The 23,258-nt window shown below is 35.0% G+C and overlaps 2 protein-coding genes across 2 annotated transcripts; one reads left to right on the top strand and one right to left on the bottom strand.

Moving 5' to 3' along the window:
• Positions 1-108: 108 nt before the first annotated feature.
• crybb1l2 (crystallin, beta B1, like 2) lies at positions 109-20,475 on the bottom strand. The gene is made up of 6 exons (XM_056469647.1): positions 20,232-20,475; positions 4,409-4,512; positions 4,141-4,259; positions 3,931-4,063; positions 2,704-2,846; positions 109-288 (listed from the first exon to the last, which is right to left on the bottom strand). Exons 2-6 carry the CDS (start codon positions 4,505-4,507, stop codon positions 117-119), a joined length of 666 nt encoding a protein of 221 aa, XP_056325622.1. The 5' UTR covers positions 4,508-4,512; positions 20,232-20,475; the 3' UTR covers positions 109-116.
• Positions 14,225-22,857, top strand: cryba1l2 (crystallin, beta A1, like 2). The gene is made up of 5 exons (XM_056469763.1): positions 14,225-14,342; positions 14,673-14,791; positions 16,984-17,125; positions 20,283-20,425; positions 22,457-22,857. Exons 1-5 carry the CDS (start codon positions 14,274-14,276, stop codon positions 22,602-22,604), a joined length of 621 nt encoding a protein of 206 aa, XP_056325738.1. The 5' UTR covers positions 14,225-14,273; the 3' UTR covers positions 22,605-22,857.
• Positions 22,858-23,258: the final 401 nt, after the last annotated feature.

Raw genomic sequence — 23,258 nt, forward strand, 5'->3', positions numbered from 1 at the left:
ACGGGCGGTGCGCTCCTCCTCTCCTTCTTGGCCCTCCCCCCTCCCCCTGCTTCATCTTCTCCCCCTCCTCTTTTTCTCTCTCCCCTGTTCCCTCTCTTTCTCGTCCTCCCCAGCCCTCACTTGGTGGCCATGGTGTAGCAGCCGTCTGGGTGCCACTGCATGTCTCGGATGCGCCTGACGGACTGGAACTGGGGATGACGAGCGCCGTACTCGTTAAAGTGACGGTAGTCGCCCTTCTCCAGCAGGTACTGGCTACCACGGTAACCAGGATATTGGTAGCCCACCCAACTGTGGCAAAAGGTGAGAGAAACAAAAGACAAGAGCTTCTTCACTTATTTACCACAATAGAATTAATGATAGATTTTATCTTATGTATCTTCAACTATATATTTAACCCAATAATGGTCTTTTCCATATTTGACCCAAAATTGGGTTAAAACAGACCTACATTTTTATAATAATAATAATAATAATAATATAATAATAATAATAATAATAATAATAATAATAATGTTAGTTTTCCTGAATATTTTATTGTACAATTGAGGCTATTAACAAACCATTAACTAAGACTATTAACTCAATAAACTACTAATTAGCTTCTTATTAACTGTTATACAACTGGTAGGTATATTTATTCAATTAAAATTTTAACCCAATAATTCTCTTTGTTCATTTTGACCCAAAATTGGGTTAAAACTGCCTCATTTTAATAATTTAAATTTTCCTAATTGTTGTATTGTACAATTCAGGATTTTAACAAACCATTAACTAAGACTAATATCTCAATAAACTGCTTTATTAACATAAACTTTATTAATAAATTAGCTGCTTATTAATAGTTATACAACTGGTTGGAGTTAATTATATATTTTATCTGTATTCTATCTTATCAGAAATCAATCAATAATGCTGGGTTGTATTGTTTTTATTTATTATTTTGTCATATATGGACAAAGCCAATGTGGGTTTATTTATTCAACAATTTTTTTTTTTTTACAAAATTATTGTCTTTGTTCATATTTGAGCCAAAATTGGGTTAAAACTGACCCACATTTTATCATTTTAATACTATTGGTTTTCCTGCATATTGTAATGTACATTTCTTGCTATTAATAAACCATTAACTAAGAGTATTAACTCAATAAACTACTGATTAGCTGCTTATTAATAGTTGTACAATTAGTAGGTTTATTTATTCAACTACATTTATAATCCAATAACTGTCTTTGTCCATATTTGACCCAAAATTGGGTTAAAGCTACCCCACATTTTTATCATTATAATATTGTTAGTTTTCCTGCATTTTCTAACGTACAACTGAAGCTATTAATAAACCAATAACTAAGACTAATATCTCAATCAACTACTAATTAGCTGCTTATTAATAGTTATACAACTGGTGGGTTTATTTATTAAACAAAATAATAGAATAATAATCAATTTTATTGTGTAGATCAAATTAGAAATCAATCAATAATGCTGGGTTGTATTGTTCTTATTTTTTATTTTGTTATATATGGACAAAACCAATGTGGGTTTATTTATTCAACTAATTTTTTTTTACAAAATGAATGTCTTTGTTCATATTTGAGCCAAAATTGGGTTAAAACTGACCCACATTTTTATCATTATAATACTATTAGTTTTCCTGCATATTGTATACAATTCACGCTATTAATAAACCATTAACTAAGAGTATTAACTCAATAAACTACTAATTAGCTGCTTATTAATAGTTTTAAAGGTAGTAGTTGGATTTAAGTATTGAGTAAGATTAGGATCATACTTTATAAGTAATAATAAATAGTTAATATTTTAATAATAGGCAGGTAATAAGCCAGTGGTAATAGTGGGAATTGTTACTTAAACTAAATAGTTACCATTAAATTTAATGTGAATAAAAGATGAATGTGTAATGCAAGGTATCGCTGTGTGTCCACCAACGGATGTTCAAATTTAGATAAAACGCAACACTCATTACATCTTATGAGGCAGATGTCCAATCACAGTGGAGGAGGGATGGGACAAAATATGAAACTGACTATTAATTGGCGTATTTGAGCTGACATTTTTAAGCATGGGCAAATTATTTGTGAAATCAGTTACTAGTACAAGGTTACTGTGAATATTGCTTGTCAAAGCAATCAAATCATCTCACTCTCAACTTAGCTAATAAGGATTTGGTGAATTAGCTTGGAGTGACTGTAATGGGAATTAAATCAAATGTAATGACTGTTTTCAAACAGGTTTCTCAAACAGGCTGCTATAAGGTGGACAAACAGATTAATCACAATATCAGGAAAACTATTTTACATTTCGTAAATTCGTATCAGTTTTAAATGTCGCCAGATTGCTGGCTAATTTCTCACCAATCCGTGCATTTTCATTTGTATGTTTTTGATCTGTTTGTGGTCCAATAACTGCTATGTTAAATTAATTTGTACAAAATCACAACCTCATAAAATAATGACATTTTCCTGTGAGGTCAAGTTTGTCTGACCAAAAACAAGCTAATTTTTCATACTTTAAAACCGCATAGAAGTAAGTGTTTAAGTGCACACTTCTGCATTCAGCTCAGTGGGTCAGAGTGTATGACTAATAGATCACACACTTCAAATCCCTCTCTTGTCGAATCTATTTTTTATGCTCAGATATCACAGTCTACTTGCACTCTGATTTCTTGGGTGTGATATTACTTACGTGCCACAGCTGACCATGATGCTGCCAACACGGTCGGTGAAGCCGAAGGTGTACATGCTGGGCACATCATCATCGATGATCTCCATCTTGCGGCCCTTGAAATCACCAACTTCGTACAGACAGATCTTATGCTTTTCTGGGTCCTGTGAGAAGCGAAACAAGAGGGAATTGAGGTATAGTAAAAAAAATAATGATTTTCTCAGTTTTTATTCATCATTTAGCCACTTTTATGAATATAGTAAGTGATACAGGGCAGGAAATGATGGAAGGAGAGTTCATAGATATTGGGAGACTTGCATTACTTGTCATTGACATTTTAGTTTTTAGTTTATCTTTTCGACTTTTTTATGAATTTAGTAAGCATGAGATACACTGTAAAAATTTCTGGGTTTCACTCAATCGATTTGTGTTGAGAAAACATGAAGAAATTATATTATCTTATTATTTTTTACAAATTTTAGTAGATTGAAAATAAAACACTTAAGTTGTCTCTATAAAACCTCAAGAATTGTGTTGTTTCAGCTCATTATCAATAAGTAGTTTGAACAAACATCAAACATCATTTTTTGAATGTAGGAAAGGAACTTAGGAAATCTTAGGAACCAGATTTATCGCACTGAATTCATCCATGCAAATGTTTTTACTATTATTTTTGACACTTCTATGGATAGGGGAGAGGCTGGGTTTCAAATTGACCCAATGATCCAACCTGAAGTATTACTCTTGTTTTATTTTATAGTGTTTTCTATAAGTCTACTTAAAATGTTATCAAAATTTGACATCAAAAAACATCATAATATAGAAGTTATTGACTATTTGTGTGTTGTTTTTGACTCCTTCATTAGAATGCACTCTGTGAATGGGCATGGCCAATTGTAGACTGATAAGTAAACACCCACTGCTCTGATTGGCTAACAGTTTTGCATAGAAATACAACAAAACAGGTAGTGAGTTAGAAATAAGCATAGATCTTCTTCAGAGGCGGAGCTTATCCAAGCTATTACATCATAAATTAGAACATTCCAGAACCTGTTGTTTCATTAGACTGCATCAGTATAAGCTGATTTTAGAGGAACCATAAAGTGTTGAGATCTGAAACTTACAGGAAGTTTTTATAATATTATAAGCTCAAATATATCTAATGATCAAGGGAATTTTGGTTTCTCACATTATGACCCCTTTAAAACAATACCAGAACTGTGTATTCTGAATATATGAAATGAATACCATTCTGATAGGTCTGAAGGACAGCAGGTAGTCATTTCTGTGGCAGTTGCTCCAGCAGTCCCAGCGGGGATATTCACCCTTCTCCAGGATGTACATCTCTCCACAGAAGTTCATCTGCTCCCAGCCAACCCAACTAAATAAGAGAAGAGCGTGTTGAAATGCAGAGCAATTGGTACGTCGCTTATTGGTAAGTACGATCTGAACACTCACGGGCCGCACTCCACGCGGAGGGAACGCACTCTATCCATGCCCATTTCACACACGTTCATGCACTCGTTGGAGATCTCGATCATGCGGCCCTGGAAGTTCTCCTGATCAAACACGTACATCTGAAAAAACAGAGAAGCTACTATTAATTAAAGTGGTCAGTTTATAGTTTAGCTTAGTTTAGAAATACTGCACAAACACAACACCCACATCTATTTCTATGGTTACTGACATGCTTATCTGTAACTTTATGCATCTGTAAATACTCTACCTTGTAGTTTCCCATGCCCATCTCGGTTTTCTTCTGGGTCTGAGCAGCCTTCCCATCAGGCTGGGAGGCAGGCTTGGACTTCTCTCCACCAGTGGACATGATGACTACAAAAAAAAAAAAAAAGAGCACACGCATGAGTTGGAGAAACGTGAATAATTAGCAGCCTCCTTGCTGGAAATATCTATTGTTGCACATGAAGTGATGTCAAGAGCTAAATATTGCTCAAAGCAGTTATTGAGTCCCATTCTCACAAATCATTGAGTATATTTATAGCCCTTGGATGAATTCTTCACCCACATTACTTGGCGAAACACTCATACATAAGCGTTTAGATGTGAAATGGCCATAATGCAATGACTAATTTACACATAAATGACAATGTAGTCCATTAGGGGGAAACATGTGGGACCTTTAAAGTATCTGAGGAAAATTGGCATAATTGCTTGATATAATTATGATGTCTTCTACCAAAAATATTTGGTTATATACAGTTGAAGTCGATATTTTCAGCCCCCCTTTGAATGTTTTCTTTTATAAATATTTCCTAAATGATGTTTAACAGAGCAAGGCAATTTTTACAGTATGTCTGATAATATTTTTTCTTCTGGAGAAAGTTTTTGTTTTATTTCGGCTAGAATAAAAGCAGTTATGGTCAATATTATTAGCCCCTTTAAGCTTTATTTCTTTTTATATCGTCAGAACAAGCCATCATACAATAACTTGCCTAATTACTCTAACCTGCCTAGTTAAGCCTTAAAATGTCACTTTAAACTGAATACTAGTATCTTGAAAAATATCTAGTCAAATATTGTTTACTGTCATCATGGCAAAGATAAAATAAATCCGTTATTAGAGATGAGTTATTAAAACTATTATGTTTAGAAATGTGTTGAAAAAATAAACAGGGAGGCTAATAATTCAGGGAAGCTAATAATTCGGACTTCAACTGTGTATTGGGGCTCAAAATGAAGAGTTCAGACGCAAAAGCCTCTATGCGCCATATAAAATATTCTTCTAAAATGAGCATTTTTCTCCGCCTCCTATGTTTTTGTTCAGTTATTTCAATTTAAAGGCAATTAAATTCCATATTCATCACCATAAAAGTGAAATAACAGATCATAAACACAGCATCCTGAAAAAAATTGTCATTTTCAAAGAATATTTCAGATGGCACTTAGAGGCTTTTGCATCTAGACTCTTCAAATATTCTTCCTTATGAGTTTTTTTTTCTTGTTCTTGTCCAAATATATAAAAAAACACTTAATAAAAAATTAAAAAGCATTTTCTAGACGAGTAAAAAATGCTTCCATAAAATGAGCTGAATAATCAGCCAGTGAGGTAAGTAAAATAATCCCGTTTCAAACCTAAAGCAAGATTATTTTACTACCAAAGCCATTGGAAGATTATTAAAAAAAGTGAGAGGGAAGAGAACTTTACTTCAACCTATAAGGTTAGAAACCTACACTGTAAAACCCAACAGTTACTTTATCAAATGAAATGAGTGTAGTTAACTCAAAATTGACTGAAAGTTAATTCTACTCATTTGAAAAGAGTTTTGAACTCAGTGTTGAAGGTAATGAGTTAATTAAATACCTCATTACTTCAACTTAAGCTGAGTAAGTTCACAGTACTCATATGGATTTTTTTTAACTTAAATGGTTTGTAGCAATCGGTTTCCTCAAGCGGTTTGAGTTGCATTAACTTATTGGGTTTTACAGAACTCAGTTGGTTTGAGTTCTCTTCATTTATCGTGTTTTATTGTGCTCAAATTGCTTCGTTTACTCAAATAGATAAGTTTACAGTACTAATTAGGATTCATTTTTTAACTTAAAATGGTTTGTTGCAATCGGTTTCCTCAAATGGTTTGAGTTACCTTAACTTTTTGGGTTTTACAGTGTACTTAATTTCTTAAAACAAAACAATATTTTTTACTTATCTATAAAATGCTTCTTGATTTAAGAATTTTAGACTAAAAACTTGACCAAGAAAATCATTTTTGCAGTAGAAGATATTAAATGAGCCCAAAATGTAATTTTCTTTCCAATAATGCATACATGGCTTCTGTGTTTTTATATTTAATAAACTCATATCTTTTCATTCTCTCGCTCTTTATATTAACATCAGTTTCTTACTCTGGATTTTTTTTTTACTGTTATGACTAAAAGGTTACAGTACATCTTGATCATAAATAAAAGGATTACATTTTAATTGCTTTCTACTTGATGACTAATGTCAAAGCTGTTAAGAGATTTTCTTACACAACCCATGTTGTTTTTTTCCCATCTATAGCCTATGCAACTAGATCGATGAAATGTGGATTAGTTTTTGCTCACAGACCCCCAGTCTCTTACCTGTGTGTTAGTCAGTAGCCGCTGTCTGTCTCAATCAGCGTGTCAGCGTGTGTATTGAAAGCAAACATGTGTCCCTTTTATAGGCTGGCGCCCAGCATGGGGGGATTAGGCCCACAGAAACAAACTCGCTGAGCTCACCAACCCACACACAGAAAAGAAATCACCCCATCATCAAACACACAGACACAGAGAAAGACACACAGGACACTATACTTGGTTCTAAAACCTAAAAAGTCTTTTTTTAGATGTATAAACGTCCGGTTTTGAAACTTTACAACATTATAAAATGACAAACTGCAAACCTAACATGATTATGAGATGTTTATTAAAGTCAAACTCTTAAACCGAAGGCTGGAATATATGCCACTCTCATATTAGGCGTTTTTGGTAAGAGCCTAATGCATTTGTTGCCAGCAGCTCATTATGAGTTTGTATCATGTTCAAACTACATTATCCTGTTTCCCTGGCACTTACTGTAAAACTGACATTTGACATTTGTCAGTGTAATGGAGCATCAAAGCCAAACCCTAGTCAACTAAATTGAAAACGTGGCAAATTTCCAAACTAATTCTGAATTTATATGTTTCATAAAATGAAAGCTGCCAATAAAAGTTTGTATTTGTTTATTTTACAAAGTACACTAACCTGCTTATGCAGCCCATATGTTGTGTTAAAACTCTGGCAACTCTTGCTAACTGCGGGAGTTGATGGCAGCAAAAGCACACCAATTAAAACTTCATCTTCATGGGTGAGCGTTACTGTTGGCTTTATAAATGTCGATTTAAAATAGGTTATAGAAGCATATCCCCTGTGTGAAATGCACATTTTTACACCCAGCCACAAAATATGTAGATAGAAGGTGAATTTGTTGTTGCACGTTCAAAACGGCAATGCAAACCTCATCTCACATGAGGATATTAAAATTTAGTCATTATTTTCTTCCAAGAATAAGGTTGAAGATTTAGAAAAAAAGTTCCTTTTAAAATGTTTTCTCTATTTAACAACAATACAGTAGCAAACGTTGACTTCACTTTCATCACATTCAGCTTTTGATGGGTTATTTTCCCAATTTATGATGTGTTAGCAGTCAAAATAGGACAAAAGAGCTTAAGTTTGGGACAAATTCTGGTCTTTTGTTGGTGGGATCTAGTCTTCCGAACCCCATTTACTTAATTTTTTACTCCCTTCGTCAGCATGGCTGCTCCTCACTTTATTTGACTCTAGATGATAGTTAGTGTTAGTGTACTATTTACTGCATAATCTTATAAGACATAATAAAATTAAGGAATTCACCATGTTGCATAGTTCATACAGATTTGTTGAAAATGAGTTAATCTACAGTTGAATTATTAGCCCCCGTTTAAGTAGAGACGATTTTTTTCAACACATTATAGCTTAAAGCGGCTAATAATTTTGACCTCAAAATGTTTTTAAAAAAATGAAAAACTGCTTTTATTCTAGCCGAAATAAAACAAATAAGACTTTCTCCAGAAGAAAAAATATTATAAGACATATTGTGAAAATTTCCTTGCTCTGTTACACATCATTTGGGAAATATTTAAAAAGTAAAAAAAAAATGCAAAGGGGGTTTAATAATTCTGATTTTAACTATACATATACTGTGTCAATTTCAACAGGAAAAGTACACACAGAGCTGTCCTTAAAGCTTAACCATCATTAGTGCTGATTCCATAAAAACATTTCGAAGTTTCCGAATTTTAAAACCAAAAGAGTAAAAAGTAATCTAAAAGTATACAAAAGTCAGAATATATTACCTAAAACAAGTATTAAGATTGTTATTGACTACAATAAAAAATATATAAATATAAACTTTATATAGATTAACTCATTTTCAACACATCTGTATGAATTATGCAACATGGTGAAGTCCTTAATTTTATTATGTCTTATATTATAAGATTATGCAGAAAATCGTACACTAACACTCTCACTAACATCATCTTGGCTCAAATAAAGTGAGAAGCAGCCATGGTAATGATGGCAGTATATAAAAAATTAAATAGGTGTCCTTAATTATAACAAAATAGATATGTGCTATTACAGAAAAATATAATTCCTGTCATAAAGATTTAAAAATATGTCCTATTTATGTCAGATTTTAATGGTTTCATAGTAAACACACTATAAAAATGCTGGGTTATCTATTACACCCAAAACTGGGTTGAATTAACCCATCATTTTTTAGAATGCAGATACAGACAAGCACTCACTGAAGGCATGTGTGATTTAAACATAAGCCTAGGCAAACCTAACCGTAAATTATTCCCAAAATCAGGGCAATATTAGTTGGATAAAAATGATTTAGAAGCACATAACCCTGACTGTAAGCCTATAAACTTAACATAAACTCTAAACTCATCCCTTAAATGTGACTGGCTGATAGAAAAGCTGCTCCAGAATCAACATGGATGTTGAAACAGGCCCTTAGCCAGGGGAGGTTTGAGTGGTTCGAAAGACTCATTCCCAATTTGTCCCAAACTTGAGCTTATTTGTCTTATTTTGACGGCTGAGACATCATAAATAGGGAAAATAACCCATCAAAAGCTGAACATGATGAAGTGAAGTGAAGTCACATTTGGCTGCTGTATTGTTGTTAAATAGAGAAAAATCTTATATTATTGAAAGAAAAAAAGACCAAATTTGAATACTAATTAGGCTATTTGTTATAATCCACGAATTTTCAAATGTACTTTTTACAAGAGAGGCTAGAAAAATCGTCAAGCTCTACATTATTATTATTATGTTTTAATTGTTCAATATTCATATGGACAAATTCTGACTGAGGAAAGTTGAATGTGCTGCTCAGTTTGTTATTTGCCTAATACCTGACAAGAGGTTACAGTTTTTAATTTTATTTAAAATTTCATCAAATTTATAATATATTTTGATATTATATTCTATTGTAGAATCTGCAGTAACTTACAGGAAGCAGTTTTCCAGTAACTTCCTGTAAATCAATTACAGCAAAAATACTGTATTTACATTTACAGCACCATTTATCTTGCTGTATATGTATTTACAGTATTTTATATCTTTACTGTAGAATATACAGTAATTTTCACAGTGCAGCTTTAAAATACAGTAAAATATCGCATCACTGTCCCACAGTAAATTTCAGTTCATATTACAGTTAAATTACGTGTAAATTACAAAAATGTTTACAGTGTAAACCCAACTTGTGCATTACTAACTATTAATAAACAGCTAATTAGTAGTTTATTAAGCTAGTAATGTTAGTTAATGGTTTGCTAAAACCATGAATTGTGACTCAAACTAAAGTGTTACTAATAATTTGGGAACACTTTACAATAACAATACTTGAATAATGATTTGTTAATATGTAAACTAAACATTACTTTATTATGAATTAATGATGAGTTAATGCATGCGCTAATCATGATCTAACTTTACTACAGCGTGACTCACATGAATTCATGTGTGAATAACTACTTGTTAGTACATGATTGTTTGTCAATTAATGTATTAATTACCACATTGTATGCTTATGTATATTAATTAAGCATATGTAGTGTATGCTTAATTTAACCATCATGATCTCATGAGCTGTTAATGTACATTGTAAAAAAAATCTGCTATTAAAATTTTTTTAATAACAGCCGGTACATTACAGACATTTACTGTAAAATAACAGAAGGTAAATTACAGAAATTGATCAGAAATTTATGTAATTTAAAGTCTGTTATTTTACAGTAAATGTCTGTAATTTAACAGCCATTATTTTACTTTTTTTTAATCCTACACCTTAGCTGCCAGAAAAAAAACTTAAAATAATGGATTTTTTTACAGTGTAAAATTATGCCATGACTTTACTTGAGGGGGCACATCATCATTAACCCATTTTTTACTACTTATGAACTCCTTATGCACGACCAACTAGTGTGTTTACACTGAATAACAATAGAAAAGTGTTCCGTCAACATCAACAATAACAGTCTAAACACAGGAGTTCATGAATAGTTAAGGATGAGTTAATGGTGATCTGCCCCTCCAAGTAAAGTCATGACATAATTATACACTAACATCTCATGAGTTCATGTTGGTTACATTTAGCTGACACTTAAATGTTAATTAATATATTCAATAATAACATGTACTAACAAATAATTAGGGTAGCCATTATTCACAGCATGAATTCGCGTCAGTCATGTTGTAGTTATTAGCGCACGCATTTACTCATCATTAATTTATTATAAAGTAATGTTTAGTTTACATATTAACACATCATGACTCATGTACTGTTATTGTAAAGTGTTAACAATAATTTTAGTACATAAAGTGTGGTTACGATGACCATCCGACATGCTAATCCAGCTAAAAATAATGCTTAAAATTTCACTAATGTAGTAACCTCAGAATTATAGTAGTAGTAGTAACCTCAGGAATTAAACAGAAACTGAAGTGAATAACTGCATAAAGGTTTACTTTTTGAGAAAAAAGAACCACCCCTTACATGTCCTACTTGTAAAAAAAAATCACACTAACCATTCCTAAAGTGCGAGGCCAACAAACATATTCTTTTAAAACATTGTTTCCTCACACACATTGTGTTACATCTGTCATGGCTGCCGTCCAAACCTTAAAACAGCAGACAAACCACAGACATGTTTCTGGGATGTTGAAAGAGAGGACGTCCACTGTATGCAGTGGGTCAAATCCCTGTATTCTCCACCTATAGGCCGCTCATTGTGTACCATACGATGCACAGTGCTGACCGATAGGAATACAGCCATTCATTGTGCAGCTCAACGGGTCTGCATTCACACGCACACACGCGGCCGCGGCTCCATCAAATCCAACGCGCTGACTGGGCAAAATGCTCAGCTACTCTGGACACACAATGAAGAGAATGATCTCACAAACATGCCCAAACACACACACACACCCTCACAAGGCCTTTCCATCAATTTCAGCTCCGCGACGCGCAACCAGCTGTGATTGTCGCTATAAAATAGAAGCGCCAAATAAACATAAAACTTCTGGACAAACGGGACTGACCGAGGGCATCACTGTAAAGTAGGACAAGATTCAGGTAAGATCACGAAAGACTGATTCATCTAATCAATTCATTTTTTTATCCATTTTTAGGATTATTTAGATTAATTTCGATTAATTATTACAATTTATTTAAAACGATAATTTGACCAATAAACTGTCAGATGCACTCTTAAATGAATAAATTGAAAGTTATTCATTGGCTTGCATGGTTGAAAATTAATTGCACTCCGCAAAAAGTTCATTATGTTGGAAAAAAACTTTAGATTTCTTCGAATGTCATTCACACTAAATTACATTACATTTCATTACAATAAACAAAACTATTTATATACTAAGACCTAACATCACTAAAATCACTAAATGAAATAAGTTAGTTTAACTTATAGTTGTTTTGTAAAAGTTACTTTGACTCGACAATAGAGTTATGGTAACTCATAAACTTATTAAATTAAGCCGAACTCAAATTGAATGAGATATTATGAATTAAATTCTTTGTGTTAACTTAACTCTAATGCTAGAAGCAATACTAAACCATTTGAGTCGCTGCATAGTTGTTTGGACTTAATGCGTTTAAGTAAACTGAACTCAAAGGGATTTAATATCCTGAACTCAAAATGTTTCAGTTAGTAATACTCTAAATGTTTGACGATATATATGTTTTGACAAATAATATATGTGTATATGACTTAATGTATATATATATATATATATATATATATATATATATATATATATATATATATATATATATATATATATATATCTACAGTGCTCAGCATAATTGAGTACAGCACATTTTTTAAAATGAATCGTTTTATCCATGTCTCAGTGAATATAGGCAACGTATTTTGGTGCTTTTAAACTACACAGATTTTATAGATATATTTAGAAATTGAAAGAGAAAACAATTAAATTCAAGCAAAATACTGCAAAAACAAATTACAACCTACAAAATTTCAACTAAATTTTTCAATGTTTTTAGCTTCTCTTGAATTTTCCTCTTTTTTAAAATTGTATTTAATATTTTTCTATTACATAAAAATTTGGCTGTACTAGTTTTTGGATCGTTATCGTAAGTTATTTTAGATTAGCTTAGATAAGCTCCAAATTTGGCTCCAGTACTGACTAATCTAATGTATATGTACAAATATAATATTGTAGAGCTTCCTATTAAAAATATGAATTTAAAAGAGAGATTTGTAAGGGGTGTACTTATATATGCTGAGTACTATATATATATATATATATATATATATATATATATATATATATATATATATATATATATATATATATATATATAAACACACATATATATACACACACACACTGTGTTGGGGTAACTCATTACAAATAACACGAGTTACGTAATAATATTACTTTTCTAAGTAACGAGTAAAGTTACTTTAAAAAAGTAAGTAATAATGTTTGAGTTACTTTTTAGATTAATTTATTTATTTTTAATTCAGCGATTTTTTTTTTACAAGTGGTGTAATTAGGTTGAATCACACTCAATTAGAGAACGCAGAAACAGACAGAAACCAAGATGACAGAGCCTTACATTTCTGTAATGGAAGTATTCTCATTATTTTGAACACATGGAAGAAAAGGGGATAGTCTCAATGGATAGGGATTTTACTAAACTAATAAGACAAAAATACAAATGTAGCAAACACTTTCAACTTTCATTCATCTGTATACAATATATGACGTGTGGCATCAGGAAGTTCTCAGAAGGTAACATTACTCTAAATTAGTTTGTTTATAAAGGTAAATAAATGTGAAGATTATACAGTGTCAATAAATGCAGAGCTCCTCTATTTAAAAAAAAAAGTAAAAGAAACCCGGCAAGTTTTGAAAGAGATCAAGCCTCAGGCAGGTGTGAAAAAGTAACTCAGACAGACAGACAGACAGACAGACAGACAGACAGACAGACAGACAGACAGACAGACAGACAGACAGACAGACAGACAGATAGATAGATAGATAGATAGATAGATAGATAGATAGATAGATAGATAGATAGATAGATAGATAGATAGATAGATAGATAGATAGATAGATAGATAGACTTTTGCAACTCCCCTCTCATATAATTCAAAATGACTCTTGTGTTTTTCCAATTTATTCCAAATCACGTTTCAACATCTAGCACTGCAGACTAAAGTACTTCCGGCATTTGAAACACACCACCGAAGGCCAACAAACACCACTTTTGTCAGTTGTTAAATGAATCACTGCAAATTCTTGTATGAAAAACCACAGAGCGAAGGCCTACCAAAGCATTGAAAGCATTGCCGTAGCAGTATACATTACAGAAACGATAAATACTTTAGTTCAGCTGTGCTTTAGGACTGTCCATCTGCCCAAACGTACGTCATACAACACGCCAGCACTCAACTTAACTATAGTTCGACAGATAGTAAATTGCATTTGAAGAAGTTTTCAAGTTTTTCCTTCTGTGCAGGAAAAAAAAGATGAACCGAGTTACTGCGATCCAAACAAACCCATCAGCATCCGGCATTGACATGGCTCCTTGCTTTAAGGTAAGAAACTCTGACCTCTCTCTCTTTCTCTCTCTCTTTTGAGACACAAAAATAAAAAAGTAAGAAACAAGCTATTGATTCTTTGTCTGAGAGTAAGAAACAAGGCACCGAGCTATCAATAATTGAACAAAGGCTTCTGCTGCAGTAGATTTTGAGACAGTTGTGTGTAGATGAATGCTCTGGATAGTTTCTGCTGCTCATTTACCAAAGAATTGTGTATTATTTAACAGACAGAGGACAGCAGAGGAGTGTGTAGGAGAGAGATTTCAGATTTCAACTTTCTCCAAATTAGAGAATGAAACCGTGGCATGTGCATGTGTGTGTTTTCAGGTGACCGTGTTCGAGCAGGAGCATTTCCAAGGCAAGTGTCAGGAGCTCACCTCTGAGTGCCGCAACATCCAGGAGCGTGGGTTTGACAACATCCGCTCTATCCGTGTGGAGAGCGGCGCGTGAGTCGCCCACTCTGTGTTAATGATTGCAAAATCTTGACAGTTAGTACGGAAATTACACTTTCAGATGTTTTTGAAAGCTTTTTAAGTGTTTCGACTTGAGACGATTTGTTAAAATGTGTTTTGAGGAGTAATAAATTATAACCGAGCTGCTATAACTCAAAGTACTGTCATGGTGCTTTTATAGATTATTAGGAAGATTAAATATTACAGTCTTAAATGTTAATTAAAATAAGTTATTGGCTTCCCAAATAATCATAATCATTTTAAGAACAATTTAATAATCTAAAGAACATTTATCACTGTAACTTTAAGTAACTACAAGGTTCCACCAATGTTAAAGGGATAGTTCACCTGAAATGTGTTTAAATCTTTATGAGTTTGTTTTGTCTGTTGAACACAAAGAAGATATTTTGAAGAATGCTGGTAGTCATTGACTTTCATAGTAGAAAAAAATTATATGGAAGCCATGGGTGTCATTTACCAGCATTTTTCAAAATACCTTCTTTCAAGAGTTCACACTTAGCTATTGCTTGAAACTAGTTGCAGGTTTGGCATGTTGGCCCAGGAGAGAACCCTGAGCTCAGAGATCATGTAGTATAGAACAGTGGTGCTCAACCCTGTTCCTGGTGATCGACCTTCCTGCAAAGTTCAGCTCCAACCCTGATCAAACACACCTGAACCAATTAATTAGGACCTGAACAGCACTATATATTTACAGGCAGGTGTGTTTGATCTGGAAGGCCAACAAACAAATGTAAATATGCATTTAATAAATAATAATACTACTAATAATAACTGAAAAAAGGCCCTGAGATGAAGAAGGCATGAAAGCAGTGGTTTTTATATTTATGTGGAAAATAATCAATTTTGTAATATTTTAATCCTTTAATTGTTTTTCATTTCATAGCAGTAGTTTGTGGACATTAAATCAGGTTTATTTTGTACATTACCCTAGGGAATATCCATACAGCGGTGTATATTAATGTGTATCCTGTCACATTTGCCGTGCAAACAGGGGAAAGTTAAATGTGTGTGTGCGCACGCACGTGCACACGAGCGATCTTTATAACGACATTGTGTAACTCATCATTGCAGAAAGGCTTGAATTAACTCCACAACAAATATAACAAATAACAATTGGGAAAGTTCTTACTATAGTAAGGGAAATCTGCTTCATTCTTGAATGTCAGTGTGCTGTTTATCTATGTGAAGGCTATGGCTCTGACATGCACATGGGAACGGTGGGCGAGGACAACCAGCTCATTCACATTAAAGGCACAGGCAACAAAAACAGCTACCATGTCCTAACAGCTCAAATTTCCCAGATTTAAAAAGGTATAATAAATAGTCTGATGGGTGTTGTGAGCTGAAACTTTACAGACACATTTCTGGAGACACAAAATACTTAGATTAAATCTTGGAAAAGGGTTAAAATAGGTGCCCTTTAACCAAATAAATGAAGCCTCGAAGGACATATAAATCTCAATTTAAAAAATGAATGAAATAATTTAATGCTAAACTCTTAAAAATAAAGCTTTAAAAGTGTTGGCATTTATGCGCACTAAAAGAAAACTATTCTTGGTCAGTTCACGGTCACTTCTTAACAAAATAATTATTTTTCTTAGAGTGAAGAACATCAAGAAGTAACTTTTTAAAAATCAAAGAGAAATAAATAAAGAAGACCTCTATGGCGCAGTGGGTAGCACGTTCGCCTCACAGCAAGAAGGTTGCTGGTTTGAGCCTCGGCTGTGTCAGTTGGCATTTCTGTGTGGAGTTTGCATGTTCTCACCATGTTCGCGTGAGTTTCCTTCGGGTGCTCCAGTTTCCCTCATAGTCCAAAGACATGCAATATAGGTGAATTGGGTATGCTAAAATTGACTGTAGTGTATGAGTGTGTGTGAATGAGTGTGTGTGGATGTTTTCCCAGTGATGGGTTGCGGCTGGAAGGGCATCCGCTGCGTAAAAAAATATATGCTGGATAAGTTGGCGGTTCATTCCACTGTGGGGACCCCAGATTAATAAAGGGACTAAGCCGACAGGAAAATGAATGACTGAACGAACGAATGAATGAATGAATGAATGAATGAATGAATGGTATGCCATTAGAAATAAACAGGTTTTCTAACGTTTTACTTATTTCAAACCTTTGAGCAGGTGAAAAGGTTTTGATTCTCTTTGTTTGTGTGCAGCTGGGTGGGATATGAGCACCACGACTTCCAGGGGCAGCAGTTTGTCCTGGAGAAAGGAGAATACCCGCAGTGGGATGCCTACAGTGGCAATCTGGGCTACCATGTGGAGAGGATGATGTCCCTGCGCCCCATCTGCAGCGCTGTGAGTGTGTGAACACATGCAGAACACTTACTCCCAGCGCTCACACACTCCTCCTATGCAATGAATGAATTTGACTGAAATAGAAAAAGAGCCAATTCCAGGAACCAGAATATGATAGACAATTTTGGCTTAGCATCAAGATTGCAGCAAGAAATAAAAAAAAAGACACATAGCAACTGCATACTAATGTGCCAAAACCAACTGACCCTCCACAATATATTCAGTAAGTAAAAATGACTTGAAATGAAGTAAATGCAATGCCACATCATCTGACAAATGAGACTGAGGATAACAACAGGTGATTTCACAGCAGGGTTGCCAGGTCAAATAAGATTTTCAAGCCCAATGACAACTCAATACCTGCTCAGAAGGAATAAAAAGTAGCACATTTCAGTTAGTTGCTGGATTCCCACAAAGGGATAGGTTTAGCATATCTGATATTTTCAGATACACAAACTTGTAGATACAAAATACTTGATAAAGTACTGACTTTACCCACACCAAACAATACTTCTAAGTACCTCTCTCTCTCAGATGTGGCCCTAAATTATGTCACACTCGTTTAATGCATGATGTGCTATCAGATGAATTTACTCAATTTCTGTGATCCTTGGGTTGCCAGGTATGCATTCCAGAATCAGTATCCACTAAGAAACAGTTATGCTTTTATTTTGTATTTGTGATGATGAAACATTTTGGTGGTTGCGTTATGAAAGTAGCCAAAAAAAAAAAAAACCCACAATCCGCAATATCATTTTTTTTTCATGCAACTGCATTTCTAAAAGAACTGTGCGGAAAAACAATGAACCTGGAAAAACTGTTCACCAGATTTCATCAAGGATAGCCATTTAGACTTTTTCTAGAATAAAGCGAGAGCTGGTTCCAGTTTGTTTCAAACATTTATGAGTTTCTTTTTCTATTGATTACAAAAGAAGATATTTTGAAGAATGTTAGAAACCAATAGCCACTATAGACATCCATAGTAGAAAAAATACTACAAATGAACTAACGCATTTACTTAAGTCAACTAGAGTTAAATAGTTGAGTTTTGCCATTTTTGAATCTATTTAGCCATTTTCTAGCGGGAACACTTTTAGCTTAGTAACTTTGCTGCTTTAGCCAGTGTTGCCAACTATTTTCAATGAAAAGGCGCTAAGTAGGGATGGGCGATACCACAATTTTTGAATGCGATACGATAGCGATACTTTTTGAGAGAGAGAGAAAATACACATTTAACATTAATAGGTTAACGAATTAATCAGCTCGTTGTAGCTGGATAAGATTTGCCTCCTTTAAAACTCTTCTATGTCTTTTGTCAGACAGAGCCAGCTGCTGTGTACAACTTTCTTATCACAAATATTGCGTGTTGAGTAGCTACATAAGTTAGCTAAAAGGCACATGATCACTCACGTCACGTTCCGCCCAGATGGATTGGTGTAACGTCTTATATACAAAGCATCACTGACAATCCTGTACACAGCGCTAAAACATTTAGTTATGCAGAATTTATTAAAATATAGTTAAAATATCAATACTTTTTATGAATATCAATACTAAATTAAAAGCTTCTGTGTATCAATATATCGATACTTCAGCAATGATGTGCACATCCCTAGCGCTAAGCTCTGCTCGAAAATTCGCTAAATGGTTAAATTTAAAACAAAGGAGAAGCAGATCAGTTTGACTGTACAAGGCAAATACCTCACACTCGCGATACTAAATCATTTGCCGTCAATATGCAGAGGGGTGATCTGCTCTCAGGCTGTAGGTGGGACAGACTGCTGTACTAGGATTGGACCGCCTGTGAGTGCTCTGAGGTGAGGGAGGGGCTGACAGCATCACCCACAGCTCGTTGAGAAGAGCAGGAACGGTACAGTATGGACACATGAGAGTCTATAAAAATCTCCAGTAACACCAAAAAAGTCACTAGATTTGTCGCTAGACGCTTTTTCGAAAATTTGTCACTAAGGGGGTCTGGAAAGTTGCTAAATATAGCGACAATTAGGGGTGTCAAAATTAACTGTTTCTTCTGTGCACCGCGATCATAACCTGTTATTATGAACTGACGTCATTTATCTCATATGCGCTATGTCGCCGTAGCTTACTATGGCGAGCGCGAGTATTTACAACGCTCCAACTACTTAAAAATGCAGAAACTCTGCACAATTTCACTGCGATTGTGTTTGGGGGGGGATGTGATGGGGGGGGGGGATGTGATGGGGGGGGGGGGGGGGGGGGGCGCTCAAACAGTGATAGGGGTGAAGGTGCTCGCGAACTGGGGAGCATGGATGAAGGGGGGTTGGGGGGTGAAATTCCTGGAATTTTGCGGGAGACAGAACAATACGGGAGTGGGCGGGAGATAGGTCTGAAATACGGGAGACTCCTGGGAAAAACGGGAGTGTTGGCAGGTATGAGCGACAATGTTGCTTAGTTGGCTTACTTGCCTTACCATGGCTGCAACAGGCACAGTTTTTTTTCCTCAAAGCTCCTTGATAATTAAATCAGAATGGGAGTTCCTAGCCACACCAACCTAGCAAATAGCAACTTTTCATTTTCTGTCAGCCTTAGTACACAGTATGACTACAGAAGAGTCAAGCTTAAAACAGTAAATTATTTTCTGTTCTGAGTGACATGCTAATGGTCCAATCAGATTTAATTATTTATGCTAAGCTAAGCTAAAGGTGGTCCCGTCAGACCTGGAAATAGGCTGAATGGATTCAAAAACATAAAACTTGTCTGTTTAACTTCAGGGGAGTTGTAAACTGAGTCTATTTCCAAAACAAGTGGAGTGTTCAAGTAAAGTCAAGTGAAAGGCAACAGGTTTACTCACTCTTTAAGTAATGAATCACGTTTTACAGTGTAGATGACATGTTTAGTGTCTTCTAAATTCACTGTAAATATTTGTATTAAAAAAACATCATTAAACCTACACTGAAAAAAATAGTCTGCAAAATTGTTACAATTTAAATATGCTGAATTTAAACAAATTAAGTTTAGTAATGTTCAACTTAAATCAGCCCAAATAAGTTGTTTACAACCGCTTAACTTAAAGTAAATTCAAGGAATCATCTTTGAATCATTCTTATCAGTGTAGATATTTTCTTACCCCCATTTCGTTCCTCCGCTTCTCCTTCAATCCCTCTCTCTCTATTTGTAGGTCCACCAGGACAGTCGGATGACCATCTTTGAGAAGGAGAACTTCATGGGCCGCAGTGTGGAGCTGTGTGATGACTACCCATCTCTGCAGGCCATGGGCTGGTGCGACAAGCAAGTGGGCTCCATGCATGTGCAGTGCGGCGCGTGAGTAACGCTGCACAAAAACACCATTACTGCCAAACTACTGTTCTCCTCAACTGCAAACTGCTCATGCTTAACAGCTGTGCTGACAACACACACACAAACGACAGCATCACTAGCTCACAATTCTCAGTATCCAGTCCGTGTGTTTGTAAGTGTTAATGATAGTGCTTTCACTAAACAATCTAGTGCAACATACTGTCAGAAATAAAATATCTCTGACCGCACATTCCTCACGTGTAACACCAGATACACTCAGATCATTACACAACAGCATTACTTACAAGACCTGCGACCGCCACATCTGTTAGCATTTCAGCGCACGTCATCACAGGAACCTGATAATTTAACACAGCGATAATTTATAAGCAGATGATATAAAATTGCATACATCACATGGACGAAGCTATCGCCTAGTAATAAAATCTTAATACCAATGAAATCTCTTAGCAATTGGAAGCAACTCCTGCACAGACATAACCAGCTCCCATTTCCTTTTGAAAAATGTAAGTCATGTTAAGTCTGTTATTATGAGAAGCCAGAATATGCGAGTTGTATTTTTCAAAAAAAGAACGTCTTATTTGTGCAAGTACGTAGTTAAAAACTATTGAAACTATTAACCATCTAGAATGAATTAGCAACTTGTATGTAGTAAACATCTGATATCGCCTACTACTCAGTAGGTACTGCATTTGAATTTAAATGTACTACTCGACCATTAGAAAAGTACGTTCTATACAGTATGAACGAAACTCGGACGTACTACATTCACAAGAAACACTTCCATTCATAAATTCTCTCGTGGTGCATCATGGGATAGCGTAGCATCCATCGGTTGTGCACTTCAGTATCTTACCAGAAGTAGTAAGTTCTACAAATTCGGACATACTACCAAAATCTCTTTAAGGCAAGTGGTTTCACTCAGCGGCCATCTTTAAAACACCTCCTGGGCATTCTGTCTGAATGGGGAAACATCAAATTCTCCAAAACTGTTTGCCAAGCTTATGATTACATTACATATTTGGAATCATTAAAGGTCACGTAAGGTGAAAAATCTACTTTTCAAGCTGTTTGGACAGACATATGTGTAGGTATAGTGTATAGACCGTCATATTGGGGTGATTTAAACACACCCAGTCCTTTTTTTCAAATTTAACAACATAAAAGCAGTGGACCAATTGGAGCGGTTTTCAGACCGACCGCAACTTGACGTAGGAGTGCGGTCCCCCCGCCCACCGAATTGATTGACAGCTGCGTATTAACATGTCCCGGTAGTCACATGTATAATCATATCAACAAGACAGGACGTGCGCAAAGCTACCAGGAATAAAAGATCTGTTCAGTTTGCTAGGATCATCAATCATCATCAAATGTGATCAAGAGTGAGTTTAACTAGTTTAAAATGTTTTAAAACAGAGCATGTGTGTAATTAATTATAGCGATTTACTTCAGCTTTACTTCATCAGCACAGCCGCGTGTCAGAACAATTATAAAAGTAGACGCTTCAATCCCGGTTTGTGGTCGTTATAGGTTTATTTTGTACATTAACATAACAGATGTCCATACAGCAGTGGATATCAACCTGTATCCTGTCATATTTGCGGTGTGTGACTCATCGTTGCAACTCCTCAACAAATGCATCAAATACTCATTGCTAAAGTTCTTACTGTAGTATTTCTTACAAACGTTACGTGAGATCTGCTTCCTTTAAGTCTGTCTGTTGTCTGAGGCAGTCGAGGGAGGAGATTAAGGCACGCTGAAAGGCACGTAAAAACGGTGGGTGGGAGGACTAGCCTTAAGGGGGGCGCAGTACAACAAAACCGCTTCCTGTTGCAATATATAATATACTCTAGGTAGTCATTTAACTAATGAAGTTAATAGCTAAATCTGTTACTTATCAAAAATTATTATGAAAAATCACCTTTTTTTTACTCTTTTGCAGACAGCTTGTCATATTGCATTGAGTCGCTAAATCCTCATTTCCAAGTTGTTGTTTTTCTTCCGTCTCACACTTCTGCCGTCCATCCTCCGCAGCTTTGTGTGTTACGAGTACCCCGGCTATCGAGGACAGCAGTACATTATGGAGTGTGACAAGCACAGCGGAGACTACCAGCACTGGAAAGATTGGGGCTCCCACTGCCAGACCCCTCAGATCCAATCCATCCGCCGGATCCAGCATTAATGCCTGAAGGGGAAAGAGGGGAAAGAGGAAGGAAGTGTGGGAGCACAGTCGTGGCTTCAATCATTCTAGCAGCAGACACTTTATGAGGTGCAGTGTGGTAAATTGTAGAACGTTCACTGGTTGCACGTATGGTTTCCATTTATGGGGCTCCAGTACGAAACAAACCTAATTAATGAATAACAATTAAGCACATATACAGATGCATATCAGGAAAAGGCACACTCATAAGTGCTCATGAAATCCGGGATAAAGTAGGAGCTGTCAATATACAGTTGAAGTCAATATTATTGGCCCTCCTGTGAATTTTGGTTTTCATTTTCAGATATTTCCCAAATGATGTTTAACAGAGAAAGGAAATTTTCACAGTATTTGCTATAATATTTTTTTCTTCTGGAGAAAGTCTTATTTGTTTTATTTCGGCTAGAATGAAAGCAGTTTTAAATTGTTTTAAACCATTTGAAGGTCAATATTATTAGTCCCCCTTATTAATGTTTTTTCAATTGTCCACAGAACAAACCATTGTTATACAATGACTTGCCTAATTACCCTAACTTGCCTAATTAACATAGTTAAGCCTATAAATGTCACTTTAAGTTGAATACTAGTATCTTGAAAAATATATTATGTACTGTCATCATGACAAGATAAATAAAA

Source organism: Danio aesculapii, chromosome 1 (genome assembly GCF_903798145.1).
Source record: "Danio aesculapii chromosome 1, fDanAes4.1, whole genome shotgun sequence".
In the NCBI taxonomy this organism is placed as follows: Eukaryota; Metazoa; Chordata; class Actinopteri; order Cypriniformes; family Danionidae; genus Danio; species Danio aesculapii.